The 22,577-nt window shown below is 35.2% G+C and overlaps 1 protein-coding gene across 4 annotated transcripts in view; it reads left to right on the top strand.

Moving 5' to 3' along the window:
• LOC149798644 (FERM, ARHGEF and pleckstrin domain-containing protein 2-like) overlaps positions 1-22,577 on the top strand; it is a 290,202-nt gene that overhangs the window by 187,860 nt on the left and 79,765 nt on the right. For all 4 annotated transcript variants that reach the window (XR_016421008.1, XM_089957482.1, XM_089957479.1 and 1 more), the window contains one exon: positions 7,741-8,111. Coding sequence is in view for 3 of the 4 variants with exons in the window: in XM_089957482.1 (XP_089813608.1) it covers positions 7,741-8,111 (371 nt within the window). In the remaining variant the exon portion in view is untranslated. The remainder of the gene's footprint in view (positions 1-7,740; positions 8,112-22,577) is intronic.

Here is a 22,577-nt window from a genome sequence, read left to right as displayed (position 1 = left end):
GAAAAATTATTCGACAGAACTTGATGAAAAACAGCATCTTGGGATGAAGGGTTTTCAAGTTTTGTACAACTGTTGCTGATCACCATTAGTTACTACATCGATTGCTAATAATAGAAAATCTTAAAATGACATCTCATAAACCACTCAACATAGTTTGACAAAACTTTGAGTGCGTCCGGACACAAAGGTCTTTCCGATTTGTACAAAATGATGGTGATCCACCATAAATTGTGACTGCTATTATTGACAGTAGAAACAACTTTTTAAAAACTACTCTGCAGACTGTGGCCATACTTGACAGCTTGAACGCTGCTGAAATTCATACAATTGATTGTGATTTCACTATCAAATATGGCTACAGTTACTTAAAATAAAAACATTTATACAACTTCATCATGAAAAATGCCCAAAGCATCCTGGCATAAAGGCCATTAAATATTGGACAGTGATGCTGATGTGATATGGATGAAAACACCTTGAAACAACATGTGCAGTCACCAGCATTATGCTTAATTTGATTGAAAGCATCTTAGTACAACAGTTTTCTTTGCCTACTGTTCATATCTTAGGCTGTCAGGTGAGTGATCTCATACATTTGGGATCTTGGCTAGCTTCCTTTCAGCTCTGCCTAGATGTGTGAAAAACATTCACATACTCAGACTCATGCTGAACAAAAAAATTCTTATATGCATTGTATGATTGGCTCCTATCCAAAAACTGAACAAGTAAAATGTTGGAATTTGAGTTGATTCAGTGGTTAAATCATGAGTGTTTATATGATTGTGAAGCTGTATATATTTTGGTTGATAATCACACTTATATCTTGAAATAAATTTCAAGGATACCAGTTTTTGTGGTTTTGCAAAATAAAAACCACATTATCATTGGTACTTGATTTTGTGGCTTGGGAAAGAGGTTATCTGGTTAGGTGTATCATTTTCAGTCATGTTTTATATATGTGGTTTGTAATGACTGTCAAATGCGTACTAATTGGTACCACACAAATAGTATTGAATTCATTGCAGGTTTTAGGCATACTCATACAATGATCTACTCAACTTTATGTTCATGGGGAGTATTACAGGACAGTTCTAGGTCACTACTGCCTAACATCCATGTTTGAATGACCTATTTGCATATATTAAAATGCTGCTGATCTAGTCTCCAAAGTGACTCAGCTTGGTGGCCAGTAATTTTGCTTAGCTGGTACTGTATAAAAATGGTGGTGATCTAGTCTCCAAAGTGACTCAGGTTGGTGGCCAGTAATTTTGCTTATCTGGTACAGTATAAAAATGGTGGTGAGCTTGTCTCCAAAGTGAGTCAGGTTGGTGGCCAGTAATTTTGTGTAGCTAGTACAGTATAAAAATGGTGGTGATCTAATTTCCAACATGACAACTAAACATCTTGTGACTCCTTATAAAGGAATGATGGCACTGACATGGGGTTTTCACTAAATGCCTCTTGCAATAAGTTATTGATCTGACCACCACCATGTCCATACAATTGTAAATAAGTTTGAAAAACCAGCCTGCTTGACATTGGAGTCAAGTGAGAGGTCACTCACTGCTTGCATTGCTTTTACTTCACTGAGCTAATCAACACTATGGTGTGTTGTTTTGGGGGCATGACAGCACAAACAAATGGATGGATTTTTTTATCAAAGCCATTTTTGTGGATATCTCAAAAGAATTTGCTAGTTCACTGTTTTAAAAACATAGATGAAATCAAAATTTGTCTTGCATTTCATGGCAGTTTTTGAGACAAGATGATATCATGCTCAGTGTTTAAGGTTGTGACAAAGATTTGTGTGCTGCACTTATTTCGTGAATATGTTAAGTCAGACATACTTTAAAAAAATATTTTTGTCACCAAATTTGATATGTTGGATTTTGTCAAGAATACCTTAGATAATTTAAATACTAGATGTTTGCGTTATTACCAGCATACCGGTTTACTGTGATATTGTTTCTGGTGGTATGTATCAGTACTTGGGTAGTTTTCATGAGTAAAGAATGTATTCCAATTCCAAGTAACCCTGTTAAGAATTTCATGGTAATTAATAACATGTTTTCATTTTTCATGACAAAATAAAAATCCAAAACATTTTGTTACAAGCAGTGGTATTTGTTTATTTTCAATAAAACAAATATAATTATTTTAATGATACTTTAATCACATATTTGGCAAGTGTCACACATAACAACATGGTGGTTGAATAGGTTGTGAAAGATATTAAGGCCAAATACAACATTTTACATTTTTTGGGATTAAAACAAAATACAAAGATGTCATTTTATGTTGTTTTTTTTACTAGCATATGTTAGTGTGTTAAACATTATATACCTCTCTGTGACTGCAAATCATCGTAAGATTTTCGGAAGAGCAGTTGTTTGTTTGAAGTTTACCTAATTGTCATTTGTTGTGTGTGTTTTATGTTTATTGTTCCTTTCTGATAAATATATTGCCTGGGTTTTGCCATCCCACTCAAAGTTTCCATGCCTGTTTTAGAGTGGCTAGTAAATCGGTAGGCTTCAGCATCAGCACTTCCTATATTTATCAACAAGCTTACTAATGTCTGCACAATGCCTTGCACAGGGTGCCAATTATAGTGCATGTTTAATCATCTCACTTAGTTATTATTTTTAGATTGCAACATATACAATAATTATCATATCAAATTGATCTGCACTAAGGTACTTACCATTTAATTTTTTAGGGGGTATTATAGATATAATATTGTTTTAGTTTTCTATCAGTCAGGGAAAGGTATTTTTTCCAGCTATAACAGACAGAAATTTGGCACCTGCCTCAGAACATTAAATTGTTGGTTCCTAATATAATTGCAATATACCATGGCATGTGTCGCTGTACATTCAGAAATACAGCACTCCATATTTTTGTGTGCTACCAAGCTCTAGTAAATAATAGGCATATAGTAAAGGTACAGGCAGGAAATTCATACAAATTTTTTTCTGCAGGAAAGACCGAGTTCCATCGAGGGTCTCTTGTTTGCAAAACCAAAAAGAGCATAATATCCATGAGAGTAAATGTTTTTGTAGTAACGTCAAGTGTGCGATGTTAAGATCATTGAAAGCTGTAAATGTTAATTTTCATTTAACTGTTACTAATTTTTTCATGCTTCTTGGATTACAGAAAGTAAGTTTGGGTAGGACAAGGTTTGAGTTGAAAGGGTTTAGATTTAGCATTTGTGTGTGTGTACTTTAGGTCCTAATTTTAGAAAGTTATAACCCTAATTGTGTTGGATTAAATCCCATATGTACAAGTTAAGTTGCCCTTATGTGTCGTGAATTGTACATATAAATATTTTATCCCTTGTGTGTAGTCCAGTTTGGTAAGTGCATCTTGAAATTACATTCCTTTACATGCTCACTGTCTATAGTTATAAATTGCCTTCTCTGGGGAGCAATCCCCAGAAATGGTTTGTGTACCAAATTCAAGTGAAAAAAAGAGACATTACTGCTTCCTAGGATCTGAGGGAAAATATGTAAATTAAAGAATTTCAGAAAGATGCTGTATTTTGCTAGTGAATATTGAAAGGCAAATTTTGTATTGTAGAAAGTCCATCATGGTAAGAAGTTAATATATTGTAAAATACATAAAAAATTAACTTTAAACACTAACAACTTGATAAATAAGATACAAAAGAGCTCGACTGCTCATGGAATTTGAAACAACCACAATCATAGCAGATAATTTAATTAAGATTAAATCTAAAAGACATTTATTGATTTACTGTACAGTTATTGAATTATACAGATTTAACATTATTATGTTACTTTTTATGCATAATATTAACTGTATTGTCATAGGCCCATGATTTTTGACTTCGCAGACTATCATGACACTTAATTTGAAGCATGTAAAATGCAGAAGTCATTTATGTCTGCTTGTAATTCCAGCTCCATTTAAATATTATTCATTTACATATATGTACATTAATACTGAAAAGAATATTTGAATTATGTGTTTTGGTCTTGTATAAAGAATATTAAATCATCCTGGATACAGCCAGAAAAACTAAGAAAAGTTTTCATTCTGTGTCATAGCAACCAAGAATGTTTAAGGCCATTGAGCAAACTCCATTTGAATATGCATTTAAGTATGTTTGATAATTTATAGTTTTATAAAAGGATATAAGTTGTTACAGAGTTTTGTCTTTTACTATCATGATGGTGTGGAAGCATTTTTCTAGATATGCTGGTATAAACTTTGTCAGATTTAAAAGTTACTTTGCTCCCCAGAAGTGGCTGATGAACACGCGTTGCAAGAATGATAAATCTGCAGCTGTTCTTTATGGGAGGAAAATCATGTTATCAAACTGGATTATAGGATTAAGCCCATTTTGCTTTTGTGTGTAAATTGAGCCTAAATTTGTATTAATTAAACTTACATTTTTGTAGGGTTTTGCCCATTTTTGTGTAATATTGAATCCACTTGTATGTATGCTATAGCTTACAATTAGAAATTACTTTCCCCACAGAGTTTATTCCCTGTGTGTAAGATTGAGGCCTACTTTATGTGAATTAAACTTGTGTGCTTGTAGAATTAGTCCCATGTTTGTAATAGAGTCTATGAGTGTCCAGTTGTAGCCAACTAGGTGGGAATTAGTTCCTTGTGTGCTAGAACTGTCTGTTATCACTGTTGTGTATATTTGAGCTCAGTGTCTTTCCTCCCTGAAAAGTATGGCATAGGTTATTATTTATGTTTTTTAGTGGATACAGTTTAAGTAGATTTATCCTGAAACTAACAAAAATAACTACGAGTAACATTAAAAAGATAGTTTTATTTTATTTCAGAGACAATGCAGCTTTTCAAAACCCTTTGCATATTGATGCAGTTTGTTTTAACTATCAGTATGATTGTTAGTTCACACCACTAATCATCTGTCTATAAAAAATGAGTTTAGCATCAAATGCTGCATATTGTGCCATACTATTAAAAAATTGGTAATATTGCAAGAGATCTGAAAATGTTAGAAGAATAAGTTCAGGGTGGATTTCTTATTAATGTTATTTCGCACTTGGTAAACTTGGATTACAGGATTGAGAAATGTCCTTTTTGTTGATATTGGAAGTATATTCAAGTTGCAGTCATTATCATTGTCGTCATCACTGCACTGTTGTTTCGCTGTTGTATAGGTTCTGAATATTTTCCCATATCCCACATAGCATGCACACCTGTAGCTGCTGTACTTTTCAGATTTTGTTATTTCTGGTCTTATAGAAGGACACAAAACATGTCTTGCCAAGATGGTTGGTTATGTATATTGATCCCTGTCTGGTTTCAAATAGAATGTAAAGGTTACAAAGCAGTCAAAATTGAATCCTTGCATGAGATATTCCAGTGGTCTGCTGATCACTTTCATTGCCAACGGGGTATGTTGCTTAACACATTAACCCCTGGAGGTTTTTATCGTTTTCGCCTGAAATTCGAGTAGGAAACACATTTTGAAAGCTATTTCTGAATACATCCTATTACATCAACTTCCAGGTGATCTTCCAGTAACATGATGCCTAGTTGTGTTAGAAACATCGTTTTTCATTGGCTATTTGGCTCGTGCTTGAGCAGAAGGGTATAAGTTGGAGTTTTTTTTTTTTTTTTGCTTAACGGACCCATTTGTTTCATATCGAGACCACTCTTTATTCCACATGCCCATCTTATCCTACTTTTGCAAAGGTTCATCTGTCCGTTTGCAGTTCATACCAGTCTGCCTTAGATCTGAAACCAAAAAGTCTAAAATCAGGACACAAAATTAGATTACGACCATGGGCGAATTTTGGGTGGAAAAAAATCGGGTCCAAAAAATGAGCTTTTTCCCTCTGTATTTTGTAGTACAACTAGAAATTCCAGATTATTTGGTATCATTGTAGAGCTGCATGTCTACCTTACTATAATACCACCCACTTTAGTGTATCATACATGACCTTGACGCTACAGAGCTCGGCAGTAGGCTACTACCTCCTGCCACGTAAACTCGTCACCAGGGGTTAATATGTTAATCAGGCTGCTGGTCATTGGTTTTCCCAGTCCAGTAGGCAAAAAGATGTCCTTTGCAACATGAGGAACTTCAACTCTTTACAAAGTTTCTATTCAGTATTCATGAAATGTTTAAAGTATACCAGTTTTACTGATTTAGATATGTAATAATACCAGTTTTAAAGATGCAGGAATACATTTTCCCCTTTCCAAAAAGACAGTTACTCTCATAAATGGCATCAGAGTGCTGCTTTCATATCGAATGATAAAAAAAACTAAAATATTTTAATTACCTCCTGTTGGTTCATCATTTCGCTTAGTTTCTATTCCACACTAATTTCCATATGCCAGTACATGAATGCCTGAAAGTTCAGGTTCATTTTACAAGAAGCCAACCATGTTTGTAGTACACTACTTTCTTCACAAAAAACATATTTCATGTTTAAATCATGAGTGTGCCTTATATTGATTTAATAAATCGGAATAAAAATAGAAACTCAAAAAGAAAACAATCAACTTATCAATTTGCATATGTGATTGTGAACAACAAAAATCGTAGAACTACAAAACTTTGTCACTGTGACCAGATTTTCATGCATGAGTTACTTCTATTTTCAGCTTTTTATCACACAGTCAGAATCTTGGACCCTATTATAACCACATGTGATAATTTTTTATAAAGACGTGTCTCTCAGAAAGTAACTCACTTGTGACCATATTTTCATGCTCGAGTGAATTGTGTATTTTCGGCTCTTTGTTTATTACATCTTCTGTATCTTTAACCATATTACATCTTGACTAATTGGACTTCATTGATGAAACTTTGTATATTTATGTGTTTTAATGAGTCGTATATTATTAGAATATTATTTCTTTCCTTAATATGATGGGTCAGTCATTAGCTTAGCCTCACAACCAATGGCTGAGGGAATACTGTCCTGTCCAGACCAGCCGTTGTTGGCTGTTGTTGCATATCCCTGTGCAAGACACTTAACATTCATTGCTGTAGCATCAGCCTTCCATAATTATATATTGGAGTCTGTGGATAGTGTGTGTGTGTGTGTGTGATTTGGATTTTTAACGTAGCTTTAACAATTTTTCAGTCATATCACTACGATGTCTGCAGTGTGGCAGTTTATAGTGATGTCTAGCACTGGGGCATCGTGCCGCAGGCATGTAGCATGATGTCCCACCCAGTCACATTATACTGACACTAGGCCGACCAGTCCTAACACTAACCTCTTAATGCTGAGCACCAAGCAAGGCAGCTGTTAGTACCATTTTTGTAAGTCTTTGGTATGACTCTGTCGGGGATCGAACCCACGACCTCCCGCAACCGAGGCGGACGCTCTAACCACTAGGCCACCGGAGCAGTCTTCATTGCTGTAGCATCAGCCTTCCATAATGGTCTGTGTACTGCCAACTACTTTAAATTTGGAAAGGGGATTCATGTTTACAAGTAACACTTTGTTATGGATATGTTCAAAGATTCATTTCCACAGAATTTCATGGCTAGCACATGTCTTCAAAATCATTGATACTCATCTATTTTTAATATATGAAATTTTTTTATTTATTTTTTTTAAATGAGAAAAATCCTATTTCCAGCTGTTTGACTTAAGCATTATGCAAAGTTTCTTTCAGTTATTTCTCAGGAAAAAAATGTTGCTTTCAGTGACCATTGTTTTTAAAATGACAGGAAATATTTTGAACACTAAAAGTTTCTTGTAATTTCATTTCCAGAACAGTAAGTGGTCGGATTTCCAGTCGCAGCACAAGTGTTACTCCAAAGATTCCTGCCAAAACCTCTTCCCTCCATAACTCTACTGATCTCCACAACAGTACCGCCTCAAGCGGCTCCCATATCCTTGATCAGTCGGCTAGCAACCACCAGTTGATCAATCAGGTGGAGAGTGTAGATGTCCATAGTGACAGCTCTCTGTCAGGCAGCAGGTCACTTGGGTCATTGGGGTTGCCACGGTCGCCAAAGAAGGATGAAGGTCAAGGTCACAGTGAGGAGGTTACAGAGTCAACCAATGGTGCTACATATGTGCCTGATGTACCATATCCTGGAGCAGAGGGTACAGTGATTCAAGAGGAACATAGGGACAAAGGTGGTTATATTATGTATTCTAATATTTCTAATCAATCCTGTATAGTTGTTGAATGCCACAGTTTTAGGCAAACGGAATATGCAGCTGCAGTAGATGACAAGAACGAAGAAGCAAAGGTAGGTACTGTTGACAATACTCAAACTCAGTCAGCCAATCAAAATGCAAATGACAATGATGATAATATTTCCCAGGCTTCCTATCACCTTGAAGGTGAAAATTCTATTGAACATCACTTAGCTTCCAGTTCATCCAGTATTGAAGTCACCATAGACTACAGTAATCCACTTGATAATACTAATATTACATATAATCCTGACAGTACATATGATGCATTATGTGGAACAGAGAATAGAGCTTACATTGATATGGTACCAATAGATTCTTGTTCCCTTGTGAAAAATTTATCAGTAGCACTTGAAGAAACAAAGACTATTCCACTCTCCGATTTACCCCATGCTTGTATTCTTCAAGAAGTTGAAAAACTAACAGTGGGCAGGGAAGTAATTGTTGACACTGCTAATTTAACACAAACTGTGGAAGTATCTGACATTAAAATATTGACAAATGACATGGCTGTAGAAGCCAAAGTAACATTGACAGAATCAAATATTAGCAAGCCAATGCAAGAAGATTGTAGAAAAGTTGACAGAAATACTCATCCGAGTACCTGTGTAACTTCAATAAAAGTTGGGGATGAAAATGTAGAACCATCAAAATCAAACAAGAATAATGAAAATGTTCAGGATCATGATAAAGATGTTGAGACAGATGGTCAAGTGAATCAGTTCAGTAGCTGCAAAAAATCAATAGGATATGGTACAGATCTGATTGAGGACATTCCTTATTTTCTTCATCGACGCCACGTTAAAGTGGGTTTGGAGCAAAAGAAAGAGGCGGAATTATATACTGCTTTAGAGAATGCCCTGAACAATGCTTATCACAGTTCCTCAGCAGCTTCCCTACAAAGGGGACGCAGTGCTAAGAGACCTGCAAACATGCAGATTCAACAGCTTAAAGCTAATGAGCTTCCTGCTCGCTCTGCTTCCATGCCAGCAAGTGGAAGCAAGCGTATACCTAGTCAGTCACCAATTCGAAAAACATCTCGGATATTTGCTTCAAGGGCTTTAGATCGTTCTCAGTCAGAGAAGAGGTCTCCTATATCAAAAGAGTCCTTATCAAGAAGTAGATCTCCCTCTTGCCGTACACGACTTGAGCTGGTCAGTTTCCATAGATTGCCACGTAAAGATAACTTCTCTTCGGTTGATGATACAGCAAACCTTGGAACAGACATTATTGCCTCTCCTAGAAATCAAAAGTTGAAAGCAGCAAGAGGAAAAATGGACAACTATTGTGCAGACATTTCTGTAAGTTCCCCAAGCAAATCGACAGACATTTCTATGAGTTCTCCAAGTGAATCCTCTTACTCAGGAAGTGTATATTTGGCAAGTATGTCAACCGATTCGAGCCCCTCGCCAACACGGGCTGGTACAGCATCAACTGCTTCAACCTCGGGCTCATCAGTAACCAGTATTGCTTCCATAAAATCAAACATTATTTCTAATACAAGTCTTTCAGTACCTGTTCATGAAATAACACAGTCTCTGGATGATAGTATTTCACATATAAGCAGAGATATTGTTGAATTAAATAGGTGCAGGGAAGGCATTTATAAAGAGACACTAACAGGATCTACTCACATTGGACATAGTGATTTAAAACTTGTGACACAAATGTGTTCAGTTCAACTTGAAAGCTCTTTCTCATCTGTGAATAGACGTATGAGAGATCAGAAAGAGACAAATGTCTCATCTCTGAATAAAAGTATGAGAGATCTACCCATTCAGAAAGAGACTAATGTCACTCAGATTCAAGATAAAATGCAAACTCGATGTGAAGTCAATTTTTCACCCAGAAAAAGTGAGACCGAAGTTTCTCAGGTAAATCGGGAATTAGTACCTTCCAGCGAACAAATCATGAGAACCTCAGACAGAAAGGATATGGAGTTGGACAATTTTCCTGCTCCATTAAGTTGTTCTACTCCATCAAGTCCTGTGTTAAAATATGTAACTGACCAAAAAGTGATTTCCAGTACTTCAGATGCACATTACATTTATTTAGATTCCATCGGGAATGCACACAGTCATACAACCTCAAAAGAACTTGACTTGAAATTTAAGAGTTCAGATCTGTGTGTGAATGATATTAAAGTTTATGATGGCATTGGCACAAGCCTAAAAAGCCCAAATGATTTGGAATCGTCAAGCTCGGTGGCAGCCATTTTGCTTACCCCTAATTCCACAGGGAATTCTGCAGCACAGTATGGTCGTAATGTTGTGACATTTTCTACATTTAAACCTCAAGAAATGGATGATAAAAATGAATTAAAGTTAGGATCTAGTAATGCAAAGTGTGCAGAAAACCAGGTTGATGTATTTAATAAATCCATGCAAAAGAAATATGAGAAAGAGGCAAAATTGTCTCCAAATGTAGATGGTTCATTTCATAATAGTCATCACGCTATTCAATTACATCATGCAGTAATACATAGGAGCATTAGCCCACGAAGATCAGCAGAATACATGAAAAGAGTTAGCCAAGGGTCACCAGAAGTTTTGAAGCTGTCAGTTGATGTAGCTCCTCGTGTGAAAGATGAGGTAACTTTGAAGCGTCACAGCTACCATGGTGAGACAGAAGAAGCCTTGCAAGAAAAGGAGCAAAGGAGGAAGAAGTCTGAACCAAAACGAGTAAGCTTTCATGAGACAGTGGAAGAAATTGCTGATGCTGCATGGATGGCAATGTTGTCACCATCAGAAGATGACCCTTCAGAGAATATGGATGGAAGTTTGGAAACTGAGACTGGTTTTGAACCAGATTTTTTTCTTCATCTTGATGCTTCCGGTTCCAGAGATCGGTCAAGAGGGTCATGTTATGATGACGTACTAGATGTGCTTGAGGATTTAGAAGGTTATTCAGAAAACTTCTGCCCATCAACCGGGTCACCAAGCAGGTCAGGGAGTGAAAGTGATGATGATAGTGAGAGGAGTGAAGATGACAATCGTGCAGATGAATTCTTTCAGTTTGCTAAAAGTTTGGCAGAATCAGGTAAAGAAACAACACTTGATTCAGGTGTTGGAATTGATATGAGTGATTCATTTGGAACTAGTCAAGACACTTCGTCATTGTCACCACTAGATCCTCTTGAAAAACTGGAAGAACTGTTTGACTTTCAACTGGAAGACAGTGATTCAACTGATCCAAATCAAAAGCATGAACCCAGTCAGCCCAAACTAGCTTTTAGTCCTGAGGAAGACATTGCAAGTAGTTCAGGGGATGAAGAATATATAGAAGTTTCCAAAAAAGAGAAAAGGGCAAGTATTGACCCTTTGGAGAGTTTGGAAGACCCCAGCGTGGCAGCTGTTGTGACATCCAGTGATGAGAGTTCGGCAGAATGAAGTCTAACAAGGGAACTTACAAAAACTCACAATTTACTGCAATCATTTTACCTGTTGGAATAAATTCAAGAACTAATTTACCTGACTTTAACAGTCACTTGCAAAGAGTAAAAAGAAATGTCTTTCACTTAAAACATCACTTTTCTATCATTAGAGACCTTCCACAACATTTTAACATCCCCTTTATTTTAACAAAAAGGAAACTACTTCACCAAAGGGAGATAAACATTTTTGACATATCAGTTTTGCCTATTATTATTTCCATGCTGAGTAAAAGAGAATCATTCCTTTTCATAAAGTCTCAGGAGAGCTCACCTTTACAGGAGAGGCCAACTCATCCTGTAACAAGGTAGTTACCTTTCTGCTATTTTTTAAATCCATCTGTTCGTCGCCAAAGGATTTATTTCATATAAGGAGGGACCACTATTAAACTTTGAGAGTACTAGACACCTCAGATTTTACATACAGGTGATGCACGATTTATACGCATTAATTTAAATGCTATTTATAATGATGTAGTAACATCCAATTTGCGCCACTGCTCATTTTTGCTTCATCTCTGGCGCCCTGTGATGTGACTCACATGCAGCTCGTGTATGTGCATTTACATTATTTTAGATTTACACCATAACTCAGGAACATGTCTGTAGTGTAAATCAAGCATCACTTATATTATATATGCCATTAGTGTTTATTTCTCCGTGAATGAAGTAGATTTCTACTTAACAAAAACTATGGAGCAGCATTTTGATTTGTGTTTTTGTTCCATACGTACCACGATCTGAATTGTGTTGTGTCAGTTTTTTCTGGATGTTCAGTGGTTTACTGTACAGTCATAAGACATGATATTTCTATATGTTCAACCTTTTTATATCCATTTCATATACTTTCATATTTTTCATATCCAATTCAAGTACTTTCACACTTTTCATATCTGTTTTAAATTAAAGTTGTGCATATGGCGAACTTTTTTAAGGATATACCATATAGGGGGCTTTTTCTTTGAGAGATACTGTCCAGTATTGCTGGAATTGAAGGCCATATATGGGACCTTTTCTTTGAGACAATGTCTCTTATTACTTAAATTTTAAGGATATGCCCTATTTTGGGACTTTTTCTTTGAGGGATATTGTCCCTTATTACTTTCATTTTAAGGATGTGCCCTATTTTGGGACTTTTTCTTTGAGAGATATTGTCCCTTATTACTGGAATTGAAGGATGTGCCATATATGGGACTTTTTCTTTGAGAGATATTGTCCCATATTACTGGAATTGAAGGATGTGCCATATATGGGACTTTTTCTTTGAGAGATATTGTCCCTTATTACTGGAATTGAGGGATGTGCCATATATGGGACTTTTTCTTTGAGAGATATTGTCCCTTATTACTGGAATTGAAGGATGTGCCATATATGGGACTTTTTCTTTGAGAGATATTGTCCCTTATTACTGGAATTGAAGTATGACCATATATAGGACTTTTTCTTTGAGAGATATTGTCCCATGTTAATGGAATTTTAATCAGTATTATGTCTTGTGATGAGACGATGTTAAATTTTATGGTGCTTTGTCAAACTAAATTGAAACTAATAAAAGTTTAAGTAAATTGGTTGCAGTAACAACAACAGCAGATTGCATTTAACCAGTCTGACAACAGCAAGATATTCTTTTTCATGATCAGAATTCATCATTGTACAATAATCGTGATGTCATTTGCTTCTTTTTTTTTTTTTTAACCTTAATAGGAATATTTGCCTATGGGGTTGCTTTATTAATAGTCCGGCTGTGTGCAATTTTTGATAAGTAATACATTTTATTGACATTTGTCTGAAACATTCCTATTTTATTTTAATTATTTATATTTTGTGTGATATTTTATACTGTTGACTCATTGCTATGTTTATTTGGTGAATCTCCAACTTCCTGTGTTTTAACAAGAACATATTTTCCAATTGTCGGAGAAACTGCAGTGCAAGGCATTGTTTTATCTCATTAATTATGTTGCCGAAATGTCCAGTAGACATCACTTAACTTGGACCATGTTTAATCAATGTTCTTAATTGACCTCGCAAAATAGAAATGGGATCAAATTGATCCTGTATGAAGGATTATTTTGTAGGGATTTCTAGGGACAATAATGGGTTCCTTTCCCAATTAAAAGCATCTCAAAGTTATGTACATTTCGCAGTTTCGCAGCTGACTCCAAAGTTTTGTTTCACTAATCAGTCTTTTTTTTTTTCCACCACAATGATGGGTCTAGACCCCATTTGTAATCATGATGAAAATAAATTCCTTTTTAAAGTTAGTGTACAGGTAGGCTTGGTGAAAATGGACTTTAAAATCTGCCTCACACAAGTCATTTAATATTCATGTTCCAATAGCTTTCAGAACAGTAAGCCATTCACTATCCATCATAAATATCTCAGGCTGGCTTGTCTTCAGTTTATTGTTTCACTGGAAAAATCCATTTATTTGATCAAGAAATGTTAGTTACAAATGACACATCAGTGATATCAAGCCACCGAGAAATATTATATTGATATGGCCCATCAGTAGATAAGATCATTGAACAAGTCATTTGTTTTCTGCTTAATGGTTATCTATGGTTCTATTGTGAGGACTCTTTTATGGTTCCAAATGAGGATAGCTTGGTGCCATTGATTCTATTTGGAGAGACTGAGAAAGCAAGATAGGTTATTTTTAGTATCTGATGTTGCATGTGGATGATGACATTTCTTTGATAGATCCAAGCAAAAGGCATTTTTTGAAACAGATGGATCTTATCAAGCAGATTAAGGAAACAAGATCAAGTGCATATACTGTATAAACAAGATCAAGTGCATATACTGTATAAACAAGATCAAGTGCATATACTGTATAAACAGGATCAGGTACATATTCTGTATAAACAAGATCAAGTGCATATACTGTATAAACAAGATCAGGTACATATACTGTATAAACAAGATCAAGTGCATATTCTGTATAAACAAGATCAAGTGCATATACTGTATAAACAAGATCAAGTGCATATACTGTATAAACCAGATCTATAGAGCTGAAAAGTTGTGGCAGATTTGATCCACACACATACACATAATGACAAAAGGAAGAAATGGGGGAATTCTCGAAATAAGGGGTGATGCAAATAATGCAATCCGTAGTTTTTCCAAAGCAGTTCAGGTTTTAACATGATTTTTAAAGCATTAGTAAGAATCCTTAAATTACACATTCTGGAGTATACCCAAGTCAATAAGGAAAGTTTGGGGAAATTATGCAAACACATATGGAAATTAGACAAAAACTTTTTTTTTTGTTTTTGTTATAAATCACAATGAACAGAGATCAAGGTTGTATTTCATATAAAATCCAGAGTAAGATACATTCCCATGGCGATCATGTTCGGATCATTACATGAAAATCTCATCTGCTAAATTAAGCCTACAAGACCTTCATGTTGTGGGTCATAAATCCATTAAGTTTAGGGATTATACTAATTTATTCTAAAAGAATCTGCTTATTTGGAGAAATCTTAAAGATGGGGTTATAACAGAAGTTATTTCTTCCTTTTGGAGTGAGAGACATATACATATTCATCACCTGAAAACTGGACTCCAAATGACAATAATTTTGTAACAGATGGTGTGCTGGTAGTTTAAATTGTATCTGCAGGATGAGGAGGAAAAAGAATGTACTTCATATTTTCATGTATAAGACTTCATGTGCTTCAAATTTTCATGTAATGCTCGTACAATACTTACTGTACCATAGTCAGCATAGACAAGTTGTTGTTTGAAAACATTTTGTTATGAATAAGCTATGAAGGACTGGAAACAAGTTCCAAATAATTTATCAGTGCCCCTTATTGCAGATGGTTTTGTTTTCAAAATCTTATTGCTTTAACTGGCAATTTGATTAATTGGTTAATTTAATGGAAATTAAAGCTTGTTTTAAATTGACATGGCCGACATTTGAAACAAAAAGACGCATGCTACAAAAGGATATGCAGAGTACCAGAATATACGTTTTTTTGTAGACAAGTTTTCATTTTAAAGTATAAAATATGGCAGGAGAAAAAATAAGTCAGAATTATTGCCCTGTGTGAGCACGTGTCTATTTATGTTTTGTGGAGGTTTAACATCATTTATTCGGCACATGATAGACCATACATGGCAACCCAATTGAGGAAGAACCACCGACCCAAGGGAAACTAAGCGCTCCCATGTTGGTCAATTCAAGACTCGAACTCAGCAGACAGAAATGATATGTACGAGTGATCTGTAAAAGCAGAAGTGCCTTAGACCACTTATCCACCTGGGGCCTCACATGTGTCTTTTCAGTGGAAGTATCCACTAATTATAGAATACTTTCATATTATCTGGGTCTAAATACAACATCGTAGACCCTGATCTGCATCAGTCTGAGTCAGCTGCCAGAATGTATCCTTATGCCAGGCCGGTTACTTCTTTATGAATCATACCATTGGATCAGTAAGGTTCAACTGCCAGAGTGTATCCCTGGGCAAGGCCAGTTACTTCTTTATGAATCATACCATTGAATCAGTAAGGTTCAACTGCCAGAGTGTATCCCTGGGCCAGGCCAGTTACTTCTTTATGAATCATACCATTGGATCAGTAAGGGTCAACTGCCAGAATGTATCCCTGGGCCAGGCCAGTTACAGTCTGAGTCAGCTGCCAGAGTATATCACTGGGCCAGGCCAGTTACTTCTTTATGAATCATACCATTGAATCAGTAAGGGTCAGCTGCCAGAGTATATCCCTGGGCCAAGCCTGTTATTTCTTTATGAATCATACCATTGGATCAGTAAGGGTCAGGGCTCCGAGTGGTCAAAGGTGTTCACCATTACGGATCACTGCCATCTCTCCTCTGCGTGAGTTCGAGTCTCAGGCTCAGCATTATGTTGGTAGTGAGAAAGCCTGCCAGTAGCTTCTCGTGGGTCGGTGGTTCTTCCCGGGGTTTTCCCAGCTTCTTCCTCCACCAATTATACTGGCCACCATGTATAGCCTATCATGTGCTGAAAAATGGCATTAAACACTACAACAACAACAACAGTCTGAGTCAGCTGCCAGAGTATATCCCTGGGCCAGGCCGGTTGCTTCTTTATGAATCATACCATCGGATCAGTGAGGGTAAGCTGCCAGAACAAGGTTTATTTACTTCAGTTGCATCTGCACTTTGTTAACTGCTTGTGTTGCTTTGGTGTAAAACATGAACTGAAATCAAGCCAAACAAACTAATGTATTCTGAAAAACTCCAGGTGTCCTGCTTTTGTTGAGCCACCTAAACATTATGAAACATGCAATTTGATTTCTTCAGTGTTTCATTTGAATTTCTGAAAGGCCTTATATGAGTGACAGATGCCACCTGTTACAGGTGTGTGTTGGAGATTCTGAGTTGCTGTTGGTGCTCTTTTACTGTATCTTGACTCTAGAGAGAGACCTTATAAAGCGTGCTGTCCATGTTGGCTTACAAGCTTAGCAAATCATTGCATAGACTGACAATTTAGCAAAAGATTTGACAGCCTGCAAAAGACGATTGCTTAACAGAAGTTCAGATGTCAATAATAATAATAAGAATCTTGAGAATATTGCTGCTTAGGGCAGTTGTTAGGATTATGGAGTTGACCTGTAAATCCATTAGCAGTGAATGGATGTTACTTATGTTGATCTTTTTCAATCCATATAGTGTTGAATAACTTCTTTCCTGGAGGCAAACCTATTGATTTTAAAGAAGTAGCTTGCTCATGATTGCTTTCTTATATTTTTAACACAGATTTGATTCATCTGGATGTTAAAAAAAACATTTATATAAAAAATTTATGTACGTTTAAATCAGTACATCCTGTTCTTCCATAATGATCATTTTTATACAAGACATCCTGTTTTAAATTTGCATTCTTTTGCATTTGTCTCTTTGTCTTATTGTAGAAAATGTTATTGTTAAATTGATGTATTAAGATTAGTTAATATTAACTTAAAGTAAACTGCTTCATATCATAACCTAATGGTAGGATGCAATTGTTACAAATTCTAAATAATGGCAGGCTGTATTTACAACTAGAGATAACTACAAACTTCAAAGCAAATTACTTGTCATTATTTATAGTTATTCATAACCAAATGTGTCATATTAAAGCTAACATGTTGCCCACTCCTCTATAGCCCCATTATGAAGCTAATCTCTTTAAAGATGAATTCTCTTATGGATATCAAACAACATTCTTGGTGTATCAAGTTAATAATCACAAATAAACCCATTCCTCTGAAGCCTCTAAGTGACGCCAGTCTTCATTATGCTGACATTTTTGTTAAGATATCAAACATCTTCATTGTATATCAAATTAATAGTCACAGATCAATATTTATATGGAAAACAATTTCTGAGAAAATTTTATTGAACTTGTTCGAATTGTGGGTGTGTTTTGTTCATGTTCTCTAACATTATTAAACTTGACCAAAGTGCTGTCCAAAATACACTTCTATTATTCTGGAAAGATTCGTTCTGTGTAGAAAAGATTGCACACTTGTCTAAAACAGTTTGAGGTTTTACTTTCATTTTTCTTCCAGTGGGGAAATAAATAATTAATTACCAAATTTATGCAAAACAATGAAGGAATGAAAGTTATTGGACAGACTGCTATGTCCATGGTCAGGAAATGAATTCTCTACCAGTTGTTACATTATCTGATTAAGTCCATAACAGAAGACCTGGGCACAGCTTCCCTTCATTTTTCCTTCTATTTAAGCAATTCATTGTCATTCGCATTTTGATACATAAATTGGTTGGGGGAGAAGTAACGACAATGAATTGCTGGCAATCAATATAGTTCTTCTAAATGAGGGTCTAAACTAGTGGGCATTTTGTGCTGAAGTTATCAACTGAAGTTCTTCACTGGTGTGGACAATAGGGGGTTATTATTTCAAGGGAAAGAGGTGTCCCCTGATTGGATGTTTGAATTAAGTAGGTACATTGGTCTAAATCCATTAATGCATTAGTAACTATTTCTTTAAAATAACTCTTTTTGACTGAAGTTCTTAGCAGTAAATAATGATGGTTGAATTGTTCACATTGCCATTGGAGAATGGTTGAATTTTTTAGAAAGGTGCTGAGTCTTGGTTCTTTAATCTTTACAAATTGTTTGATGTCGGAAGGAGTGTTTTCAGAATCTGTTTCAAAAATTGTTGATTCACATTGCTCTAGTAGTTTTTCAATATAGAACAGAGATTGAGGAAGGAACAAAATAGATCATTTGCTTGAAATGATTTGGGATTTATATATTAAAAACTGGTTTTGAGTGATGGCTTATAATCATGATCCCTGTCATTTGGGTACAAATTTGAACTCCAATATGCATTCATCTCATGAATATTTCAAAATGATCACTTGGAGTCAGACATACAAGATCAATGTTCTTTTCTTTATTGCATTTGTATGTCATAGGTTTACATCATGTTGACCATAACAAATTTATTATATGCATTATTCAGAAGTTATTGGCAGTTGCTTTAGCATATATTGGTTTCATTACAGTTAAGATGTACCTTCCATGAAAAAAGGGTCCATTATCTTATAAATGAACCCCTTTTATTGAAAGAAAGGGTAATTTCAGACATGTTTAGATTGTGCCACAGAAGTATAGGGCTCTTGACATTTACAGTTACACACATAATTTTGAACAAATTACACGCTTCGTACGAGAGACATTGCATGGCACATGTATATATTCTCGAGTTATGTTACAAAATTGTTTGTTGCAATTTAATACAAGAGGTTGACCCAAAATACTGCCGACAGTAAGTTCAAGGGAGGTAATTATGAAGACTTTTGATGTAATGTTGGAATGTGCAACTCATGCAGGACATGGTCTGGATAAGCAGTTTTTAAAGCCATACCATTTTGATGCAAATAAGCTAATAAAACCAGCTGGATAGCCATTTGTGGGCCATAGGTTGCAAATGCCTGATGTAAAGTGAACACTGTCAGGAAGCAGAGAAGGTGCAGCATCCTCAAAATTATACCTGAATTTGTAGGAGAATATACAGAAATCACAAGTTTCAGCAAAGAAATATGTCTGGCATGTATAATTTTAGATCCTAGTTGCCTAAATTGGAATTTTTCCTCTCTGATGTGTAGCAATTCATTGTATTCATTATCAGATTACACCCATTTTAGTATAGGACTTGTAGCTTCATTTAGATTGTCTTGGAACCTTTTATATTGATTTTTGGTGATAACTCTACAGTTCAAATCCATTTGTACATATTTATCTTGTGGTGCGTAAGGTAGCCAGTCCATGTTTTGGCCAAGAAATTTGTCTTTAAGTTTCATGTGCCCAAATTGTTGCAAAAGTAGCCAAAACCAGAAAAAGAAAAAAATCGAAATATGTGTCATATGAACCACGCAGATCTTGTTATCTTGAGAATGTATTGGTAGAATTTTCAGTTAGAATTTTGTGAGTTTTAAAATCAGGTCCTGATTTGATCATGCAAATTATTCCCATATGACTGAAAAATCAATGAGTTTAATGAACTGAGGATTACAAAATTGAGATCAAGGTCTAGGAAAACATCTCTCCATAAAAGAAGGTCATTATTTAGAAAAAATATTTTAGGCCAGTTTTTAAAATGTTACAGAGTAAAAGATTGAGGGTCCTTAAAGCCAAGACTCACCATGTAGAGACATTATTGAGAGTGTGCCTTGGACATCAACGTGATTCCAATTGGAAGCAGGTTATTCTAGAGCCCCTAGAGGTGTTGATGCATCAATTATTAATGATTTTGGTCATAAAAGTATTGTCTTGTTACTGGAGATAATTAAGGGAGATGTGGAATAATTGACAGGGCATGAAAAGCATTCAATAATAAATCATTCATTCATGGAACTAATTGACAGCTGGACTGTTAATTTGGCTGTGTACCAAGTGAGGTTTTGGTGTGAATTCTTGTCCAGTGTTATAACTAAATTATGTAAATGTTTCTTAACATATGACCATGTCTTGTATTGGTAAAAAGTCCCTATTGGTCAGTCTGGTACAAAGCCTGTTTGGGTCAGTTCTGGTTGTTTTTTCACATTCACTTCAAGCTCTTCACTTCACACTCTGCATTGATGCTGTAGTCAAAGTTTCTCACAGGAGAAACAACTATGGTGTTTCAATTATAAAATACTTATGGATTGCATATAGATTAAAAGCAACTATGTTCACTGTGTCTGGCTTGAGTTCTAGTATTATTTAATTTGTAGAATTCTTTGATTGCCTGGATGTTAAATTTCTTGCATAAAAATAAATCAATGTAGCTTTATGACTCTATGGTACATTATTAGGTTTTTTGCTTTTCATTTTTATGAAGTGGCCGAGTGGTCTAAAGACCTCTGTCTGCGGCGGTTCGAGTCTAAGATTCGGCCAATGTGGGCATGTGAGAAAGCTTGCCAGTAGCTTCTCGTGGGTCGGTGGTTCTTTCCGGGGTTTTCCGGGTTCTTCCTCCACCATTAATACTGGCCGCCATGTATAGCCTATCGTGCTGAAAAATGGCGTTAAACCCCACAACAACAACAACAACAACAATCATTTTTATGAAAGTGTGATTTTTTTAAACGGAATGTTCTCAAGTTTTCATTAGCTGAAATACTGGGTATCTCATTTTCTGTTCTTCCTTATTCTTAACATAAATATCAAGCTTTCACAAACTCTTTGTATCGGAGAAAAATTCTGATCTTCCAGTGTATCAAAGAGGCTTGCAATTTAAAGAGAAAAATCATTGGATCATAAAAATGCATGGAATTTGATGCCAGATTTTTCTGATGAAAATACATAACAGTTTATAGTATCAGAAAATGGTTTCTTTCCTATTAGGTATTTGAAGTGATCACATACAAAATTTAATACTTATAGTTACATATTATTATATGGCTAAAAAACAGTTATAGTCAAATGATATTAAATAGCATTGTTCTTGTATCATTGACAGGGTAAATAATAATGAGGAAGAGGTCAAACTGGTAATTTTCCTACAGCATAAATAGAGAGGGAAGAATTTTTTGAAGGATTGAAAGTTATCAATTTGAAGAGCTTTTGATTGACGAGTTGTTTTGGTTTTGATGTGTGCAGTGTTTGAGACTGAAATTATGAACAATGAGCAAAAGTGAGGAAGATGCTCAGTATGATAAAAGCACTGCCAGATTGCTTGTTTCCATTTTCCTATTTATTTATTTATTTATTTATTTATTTATTTATTTATTAATTATACTTAAAGTTCTGGTATTAAGACTTCATTTTATTTTGGGTGTTTTATTTTTGCTTTGTCAATTTACACACATTCTTTATGTTTTTAGACACTTTTTGTCACTTTGTTGCTTTTGTTTGTGAGTTTTTTTTTTGTTTTTTTTTTTTGTTTTGTTCTTAGTGTTGCTTTACTTTCTAAAAGTATTGGGTTTTCTTTTGTTTTTTCCCCATTTCATCGAGCATAATAGTTCATGTATTATGCTTTTTTTAAGCAGTGTTCCGTACTTTGTATATACATAGGATGACATAAGACTGGGGATTCATTTATGTGATTTGATCAGATTGCCAAGCAGTTCTTTCATATGAATTTATTATTCTCTCTCTCCATCTGCATCAACACTATGAGGCCAAGTTTGCGTTTCTTTTTATCAGACAATATTGTTTGTGGAGTCAGACGACTTGCTGTGCAAATGTGTTATGCTATCGATGAAAACTAAGTGACTGTGACCTTTATTTCTTTGTTTAAATAATTTGTGTTTAATTTTGCATTAAAGTCAGTTTCATTTTATTAGGGTTTGTTTGATTTGTTTTATTCAGGCACTATTGTTTGATGGAACACACAAATTTTGCCATGGCACCAAAGGTCGTTTTGTTGTTTAATCTATACTATGTATATGGCTTTTAAATTTTAAGTCTTTCTAAAGACATAAGCATAAAATTTAATGGATCACTCAATAATCATTTTCGTGACTGAATAAAATATATAGTATGTTC

The sequence above is a fragment of the Sinohyriopsis cumingii genome, chromosome 5 (genome assembly GCF_028554795.1).
Source record: "Sinohyriopsis cumingii isolate HCF-2022 chromosome 5, ASM2855479v2, whole genome shotgun sequence".
NCBI lineage: Eukaryota > Metazoa > Mollusca > Bivalvia > Unionida > Unionidae > Sinohyriopsis > Sinohyriopsis cumingii.
Note: the sequence above shows the minus strand (reverse complement) of the source record. Positions and strands in the feature narration are given on the sequence as shown.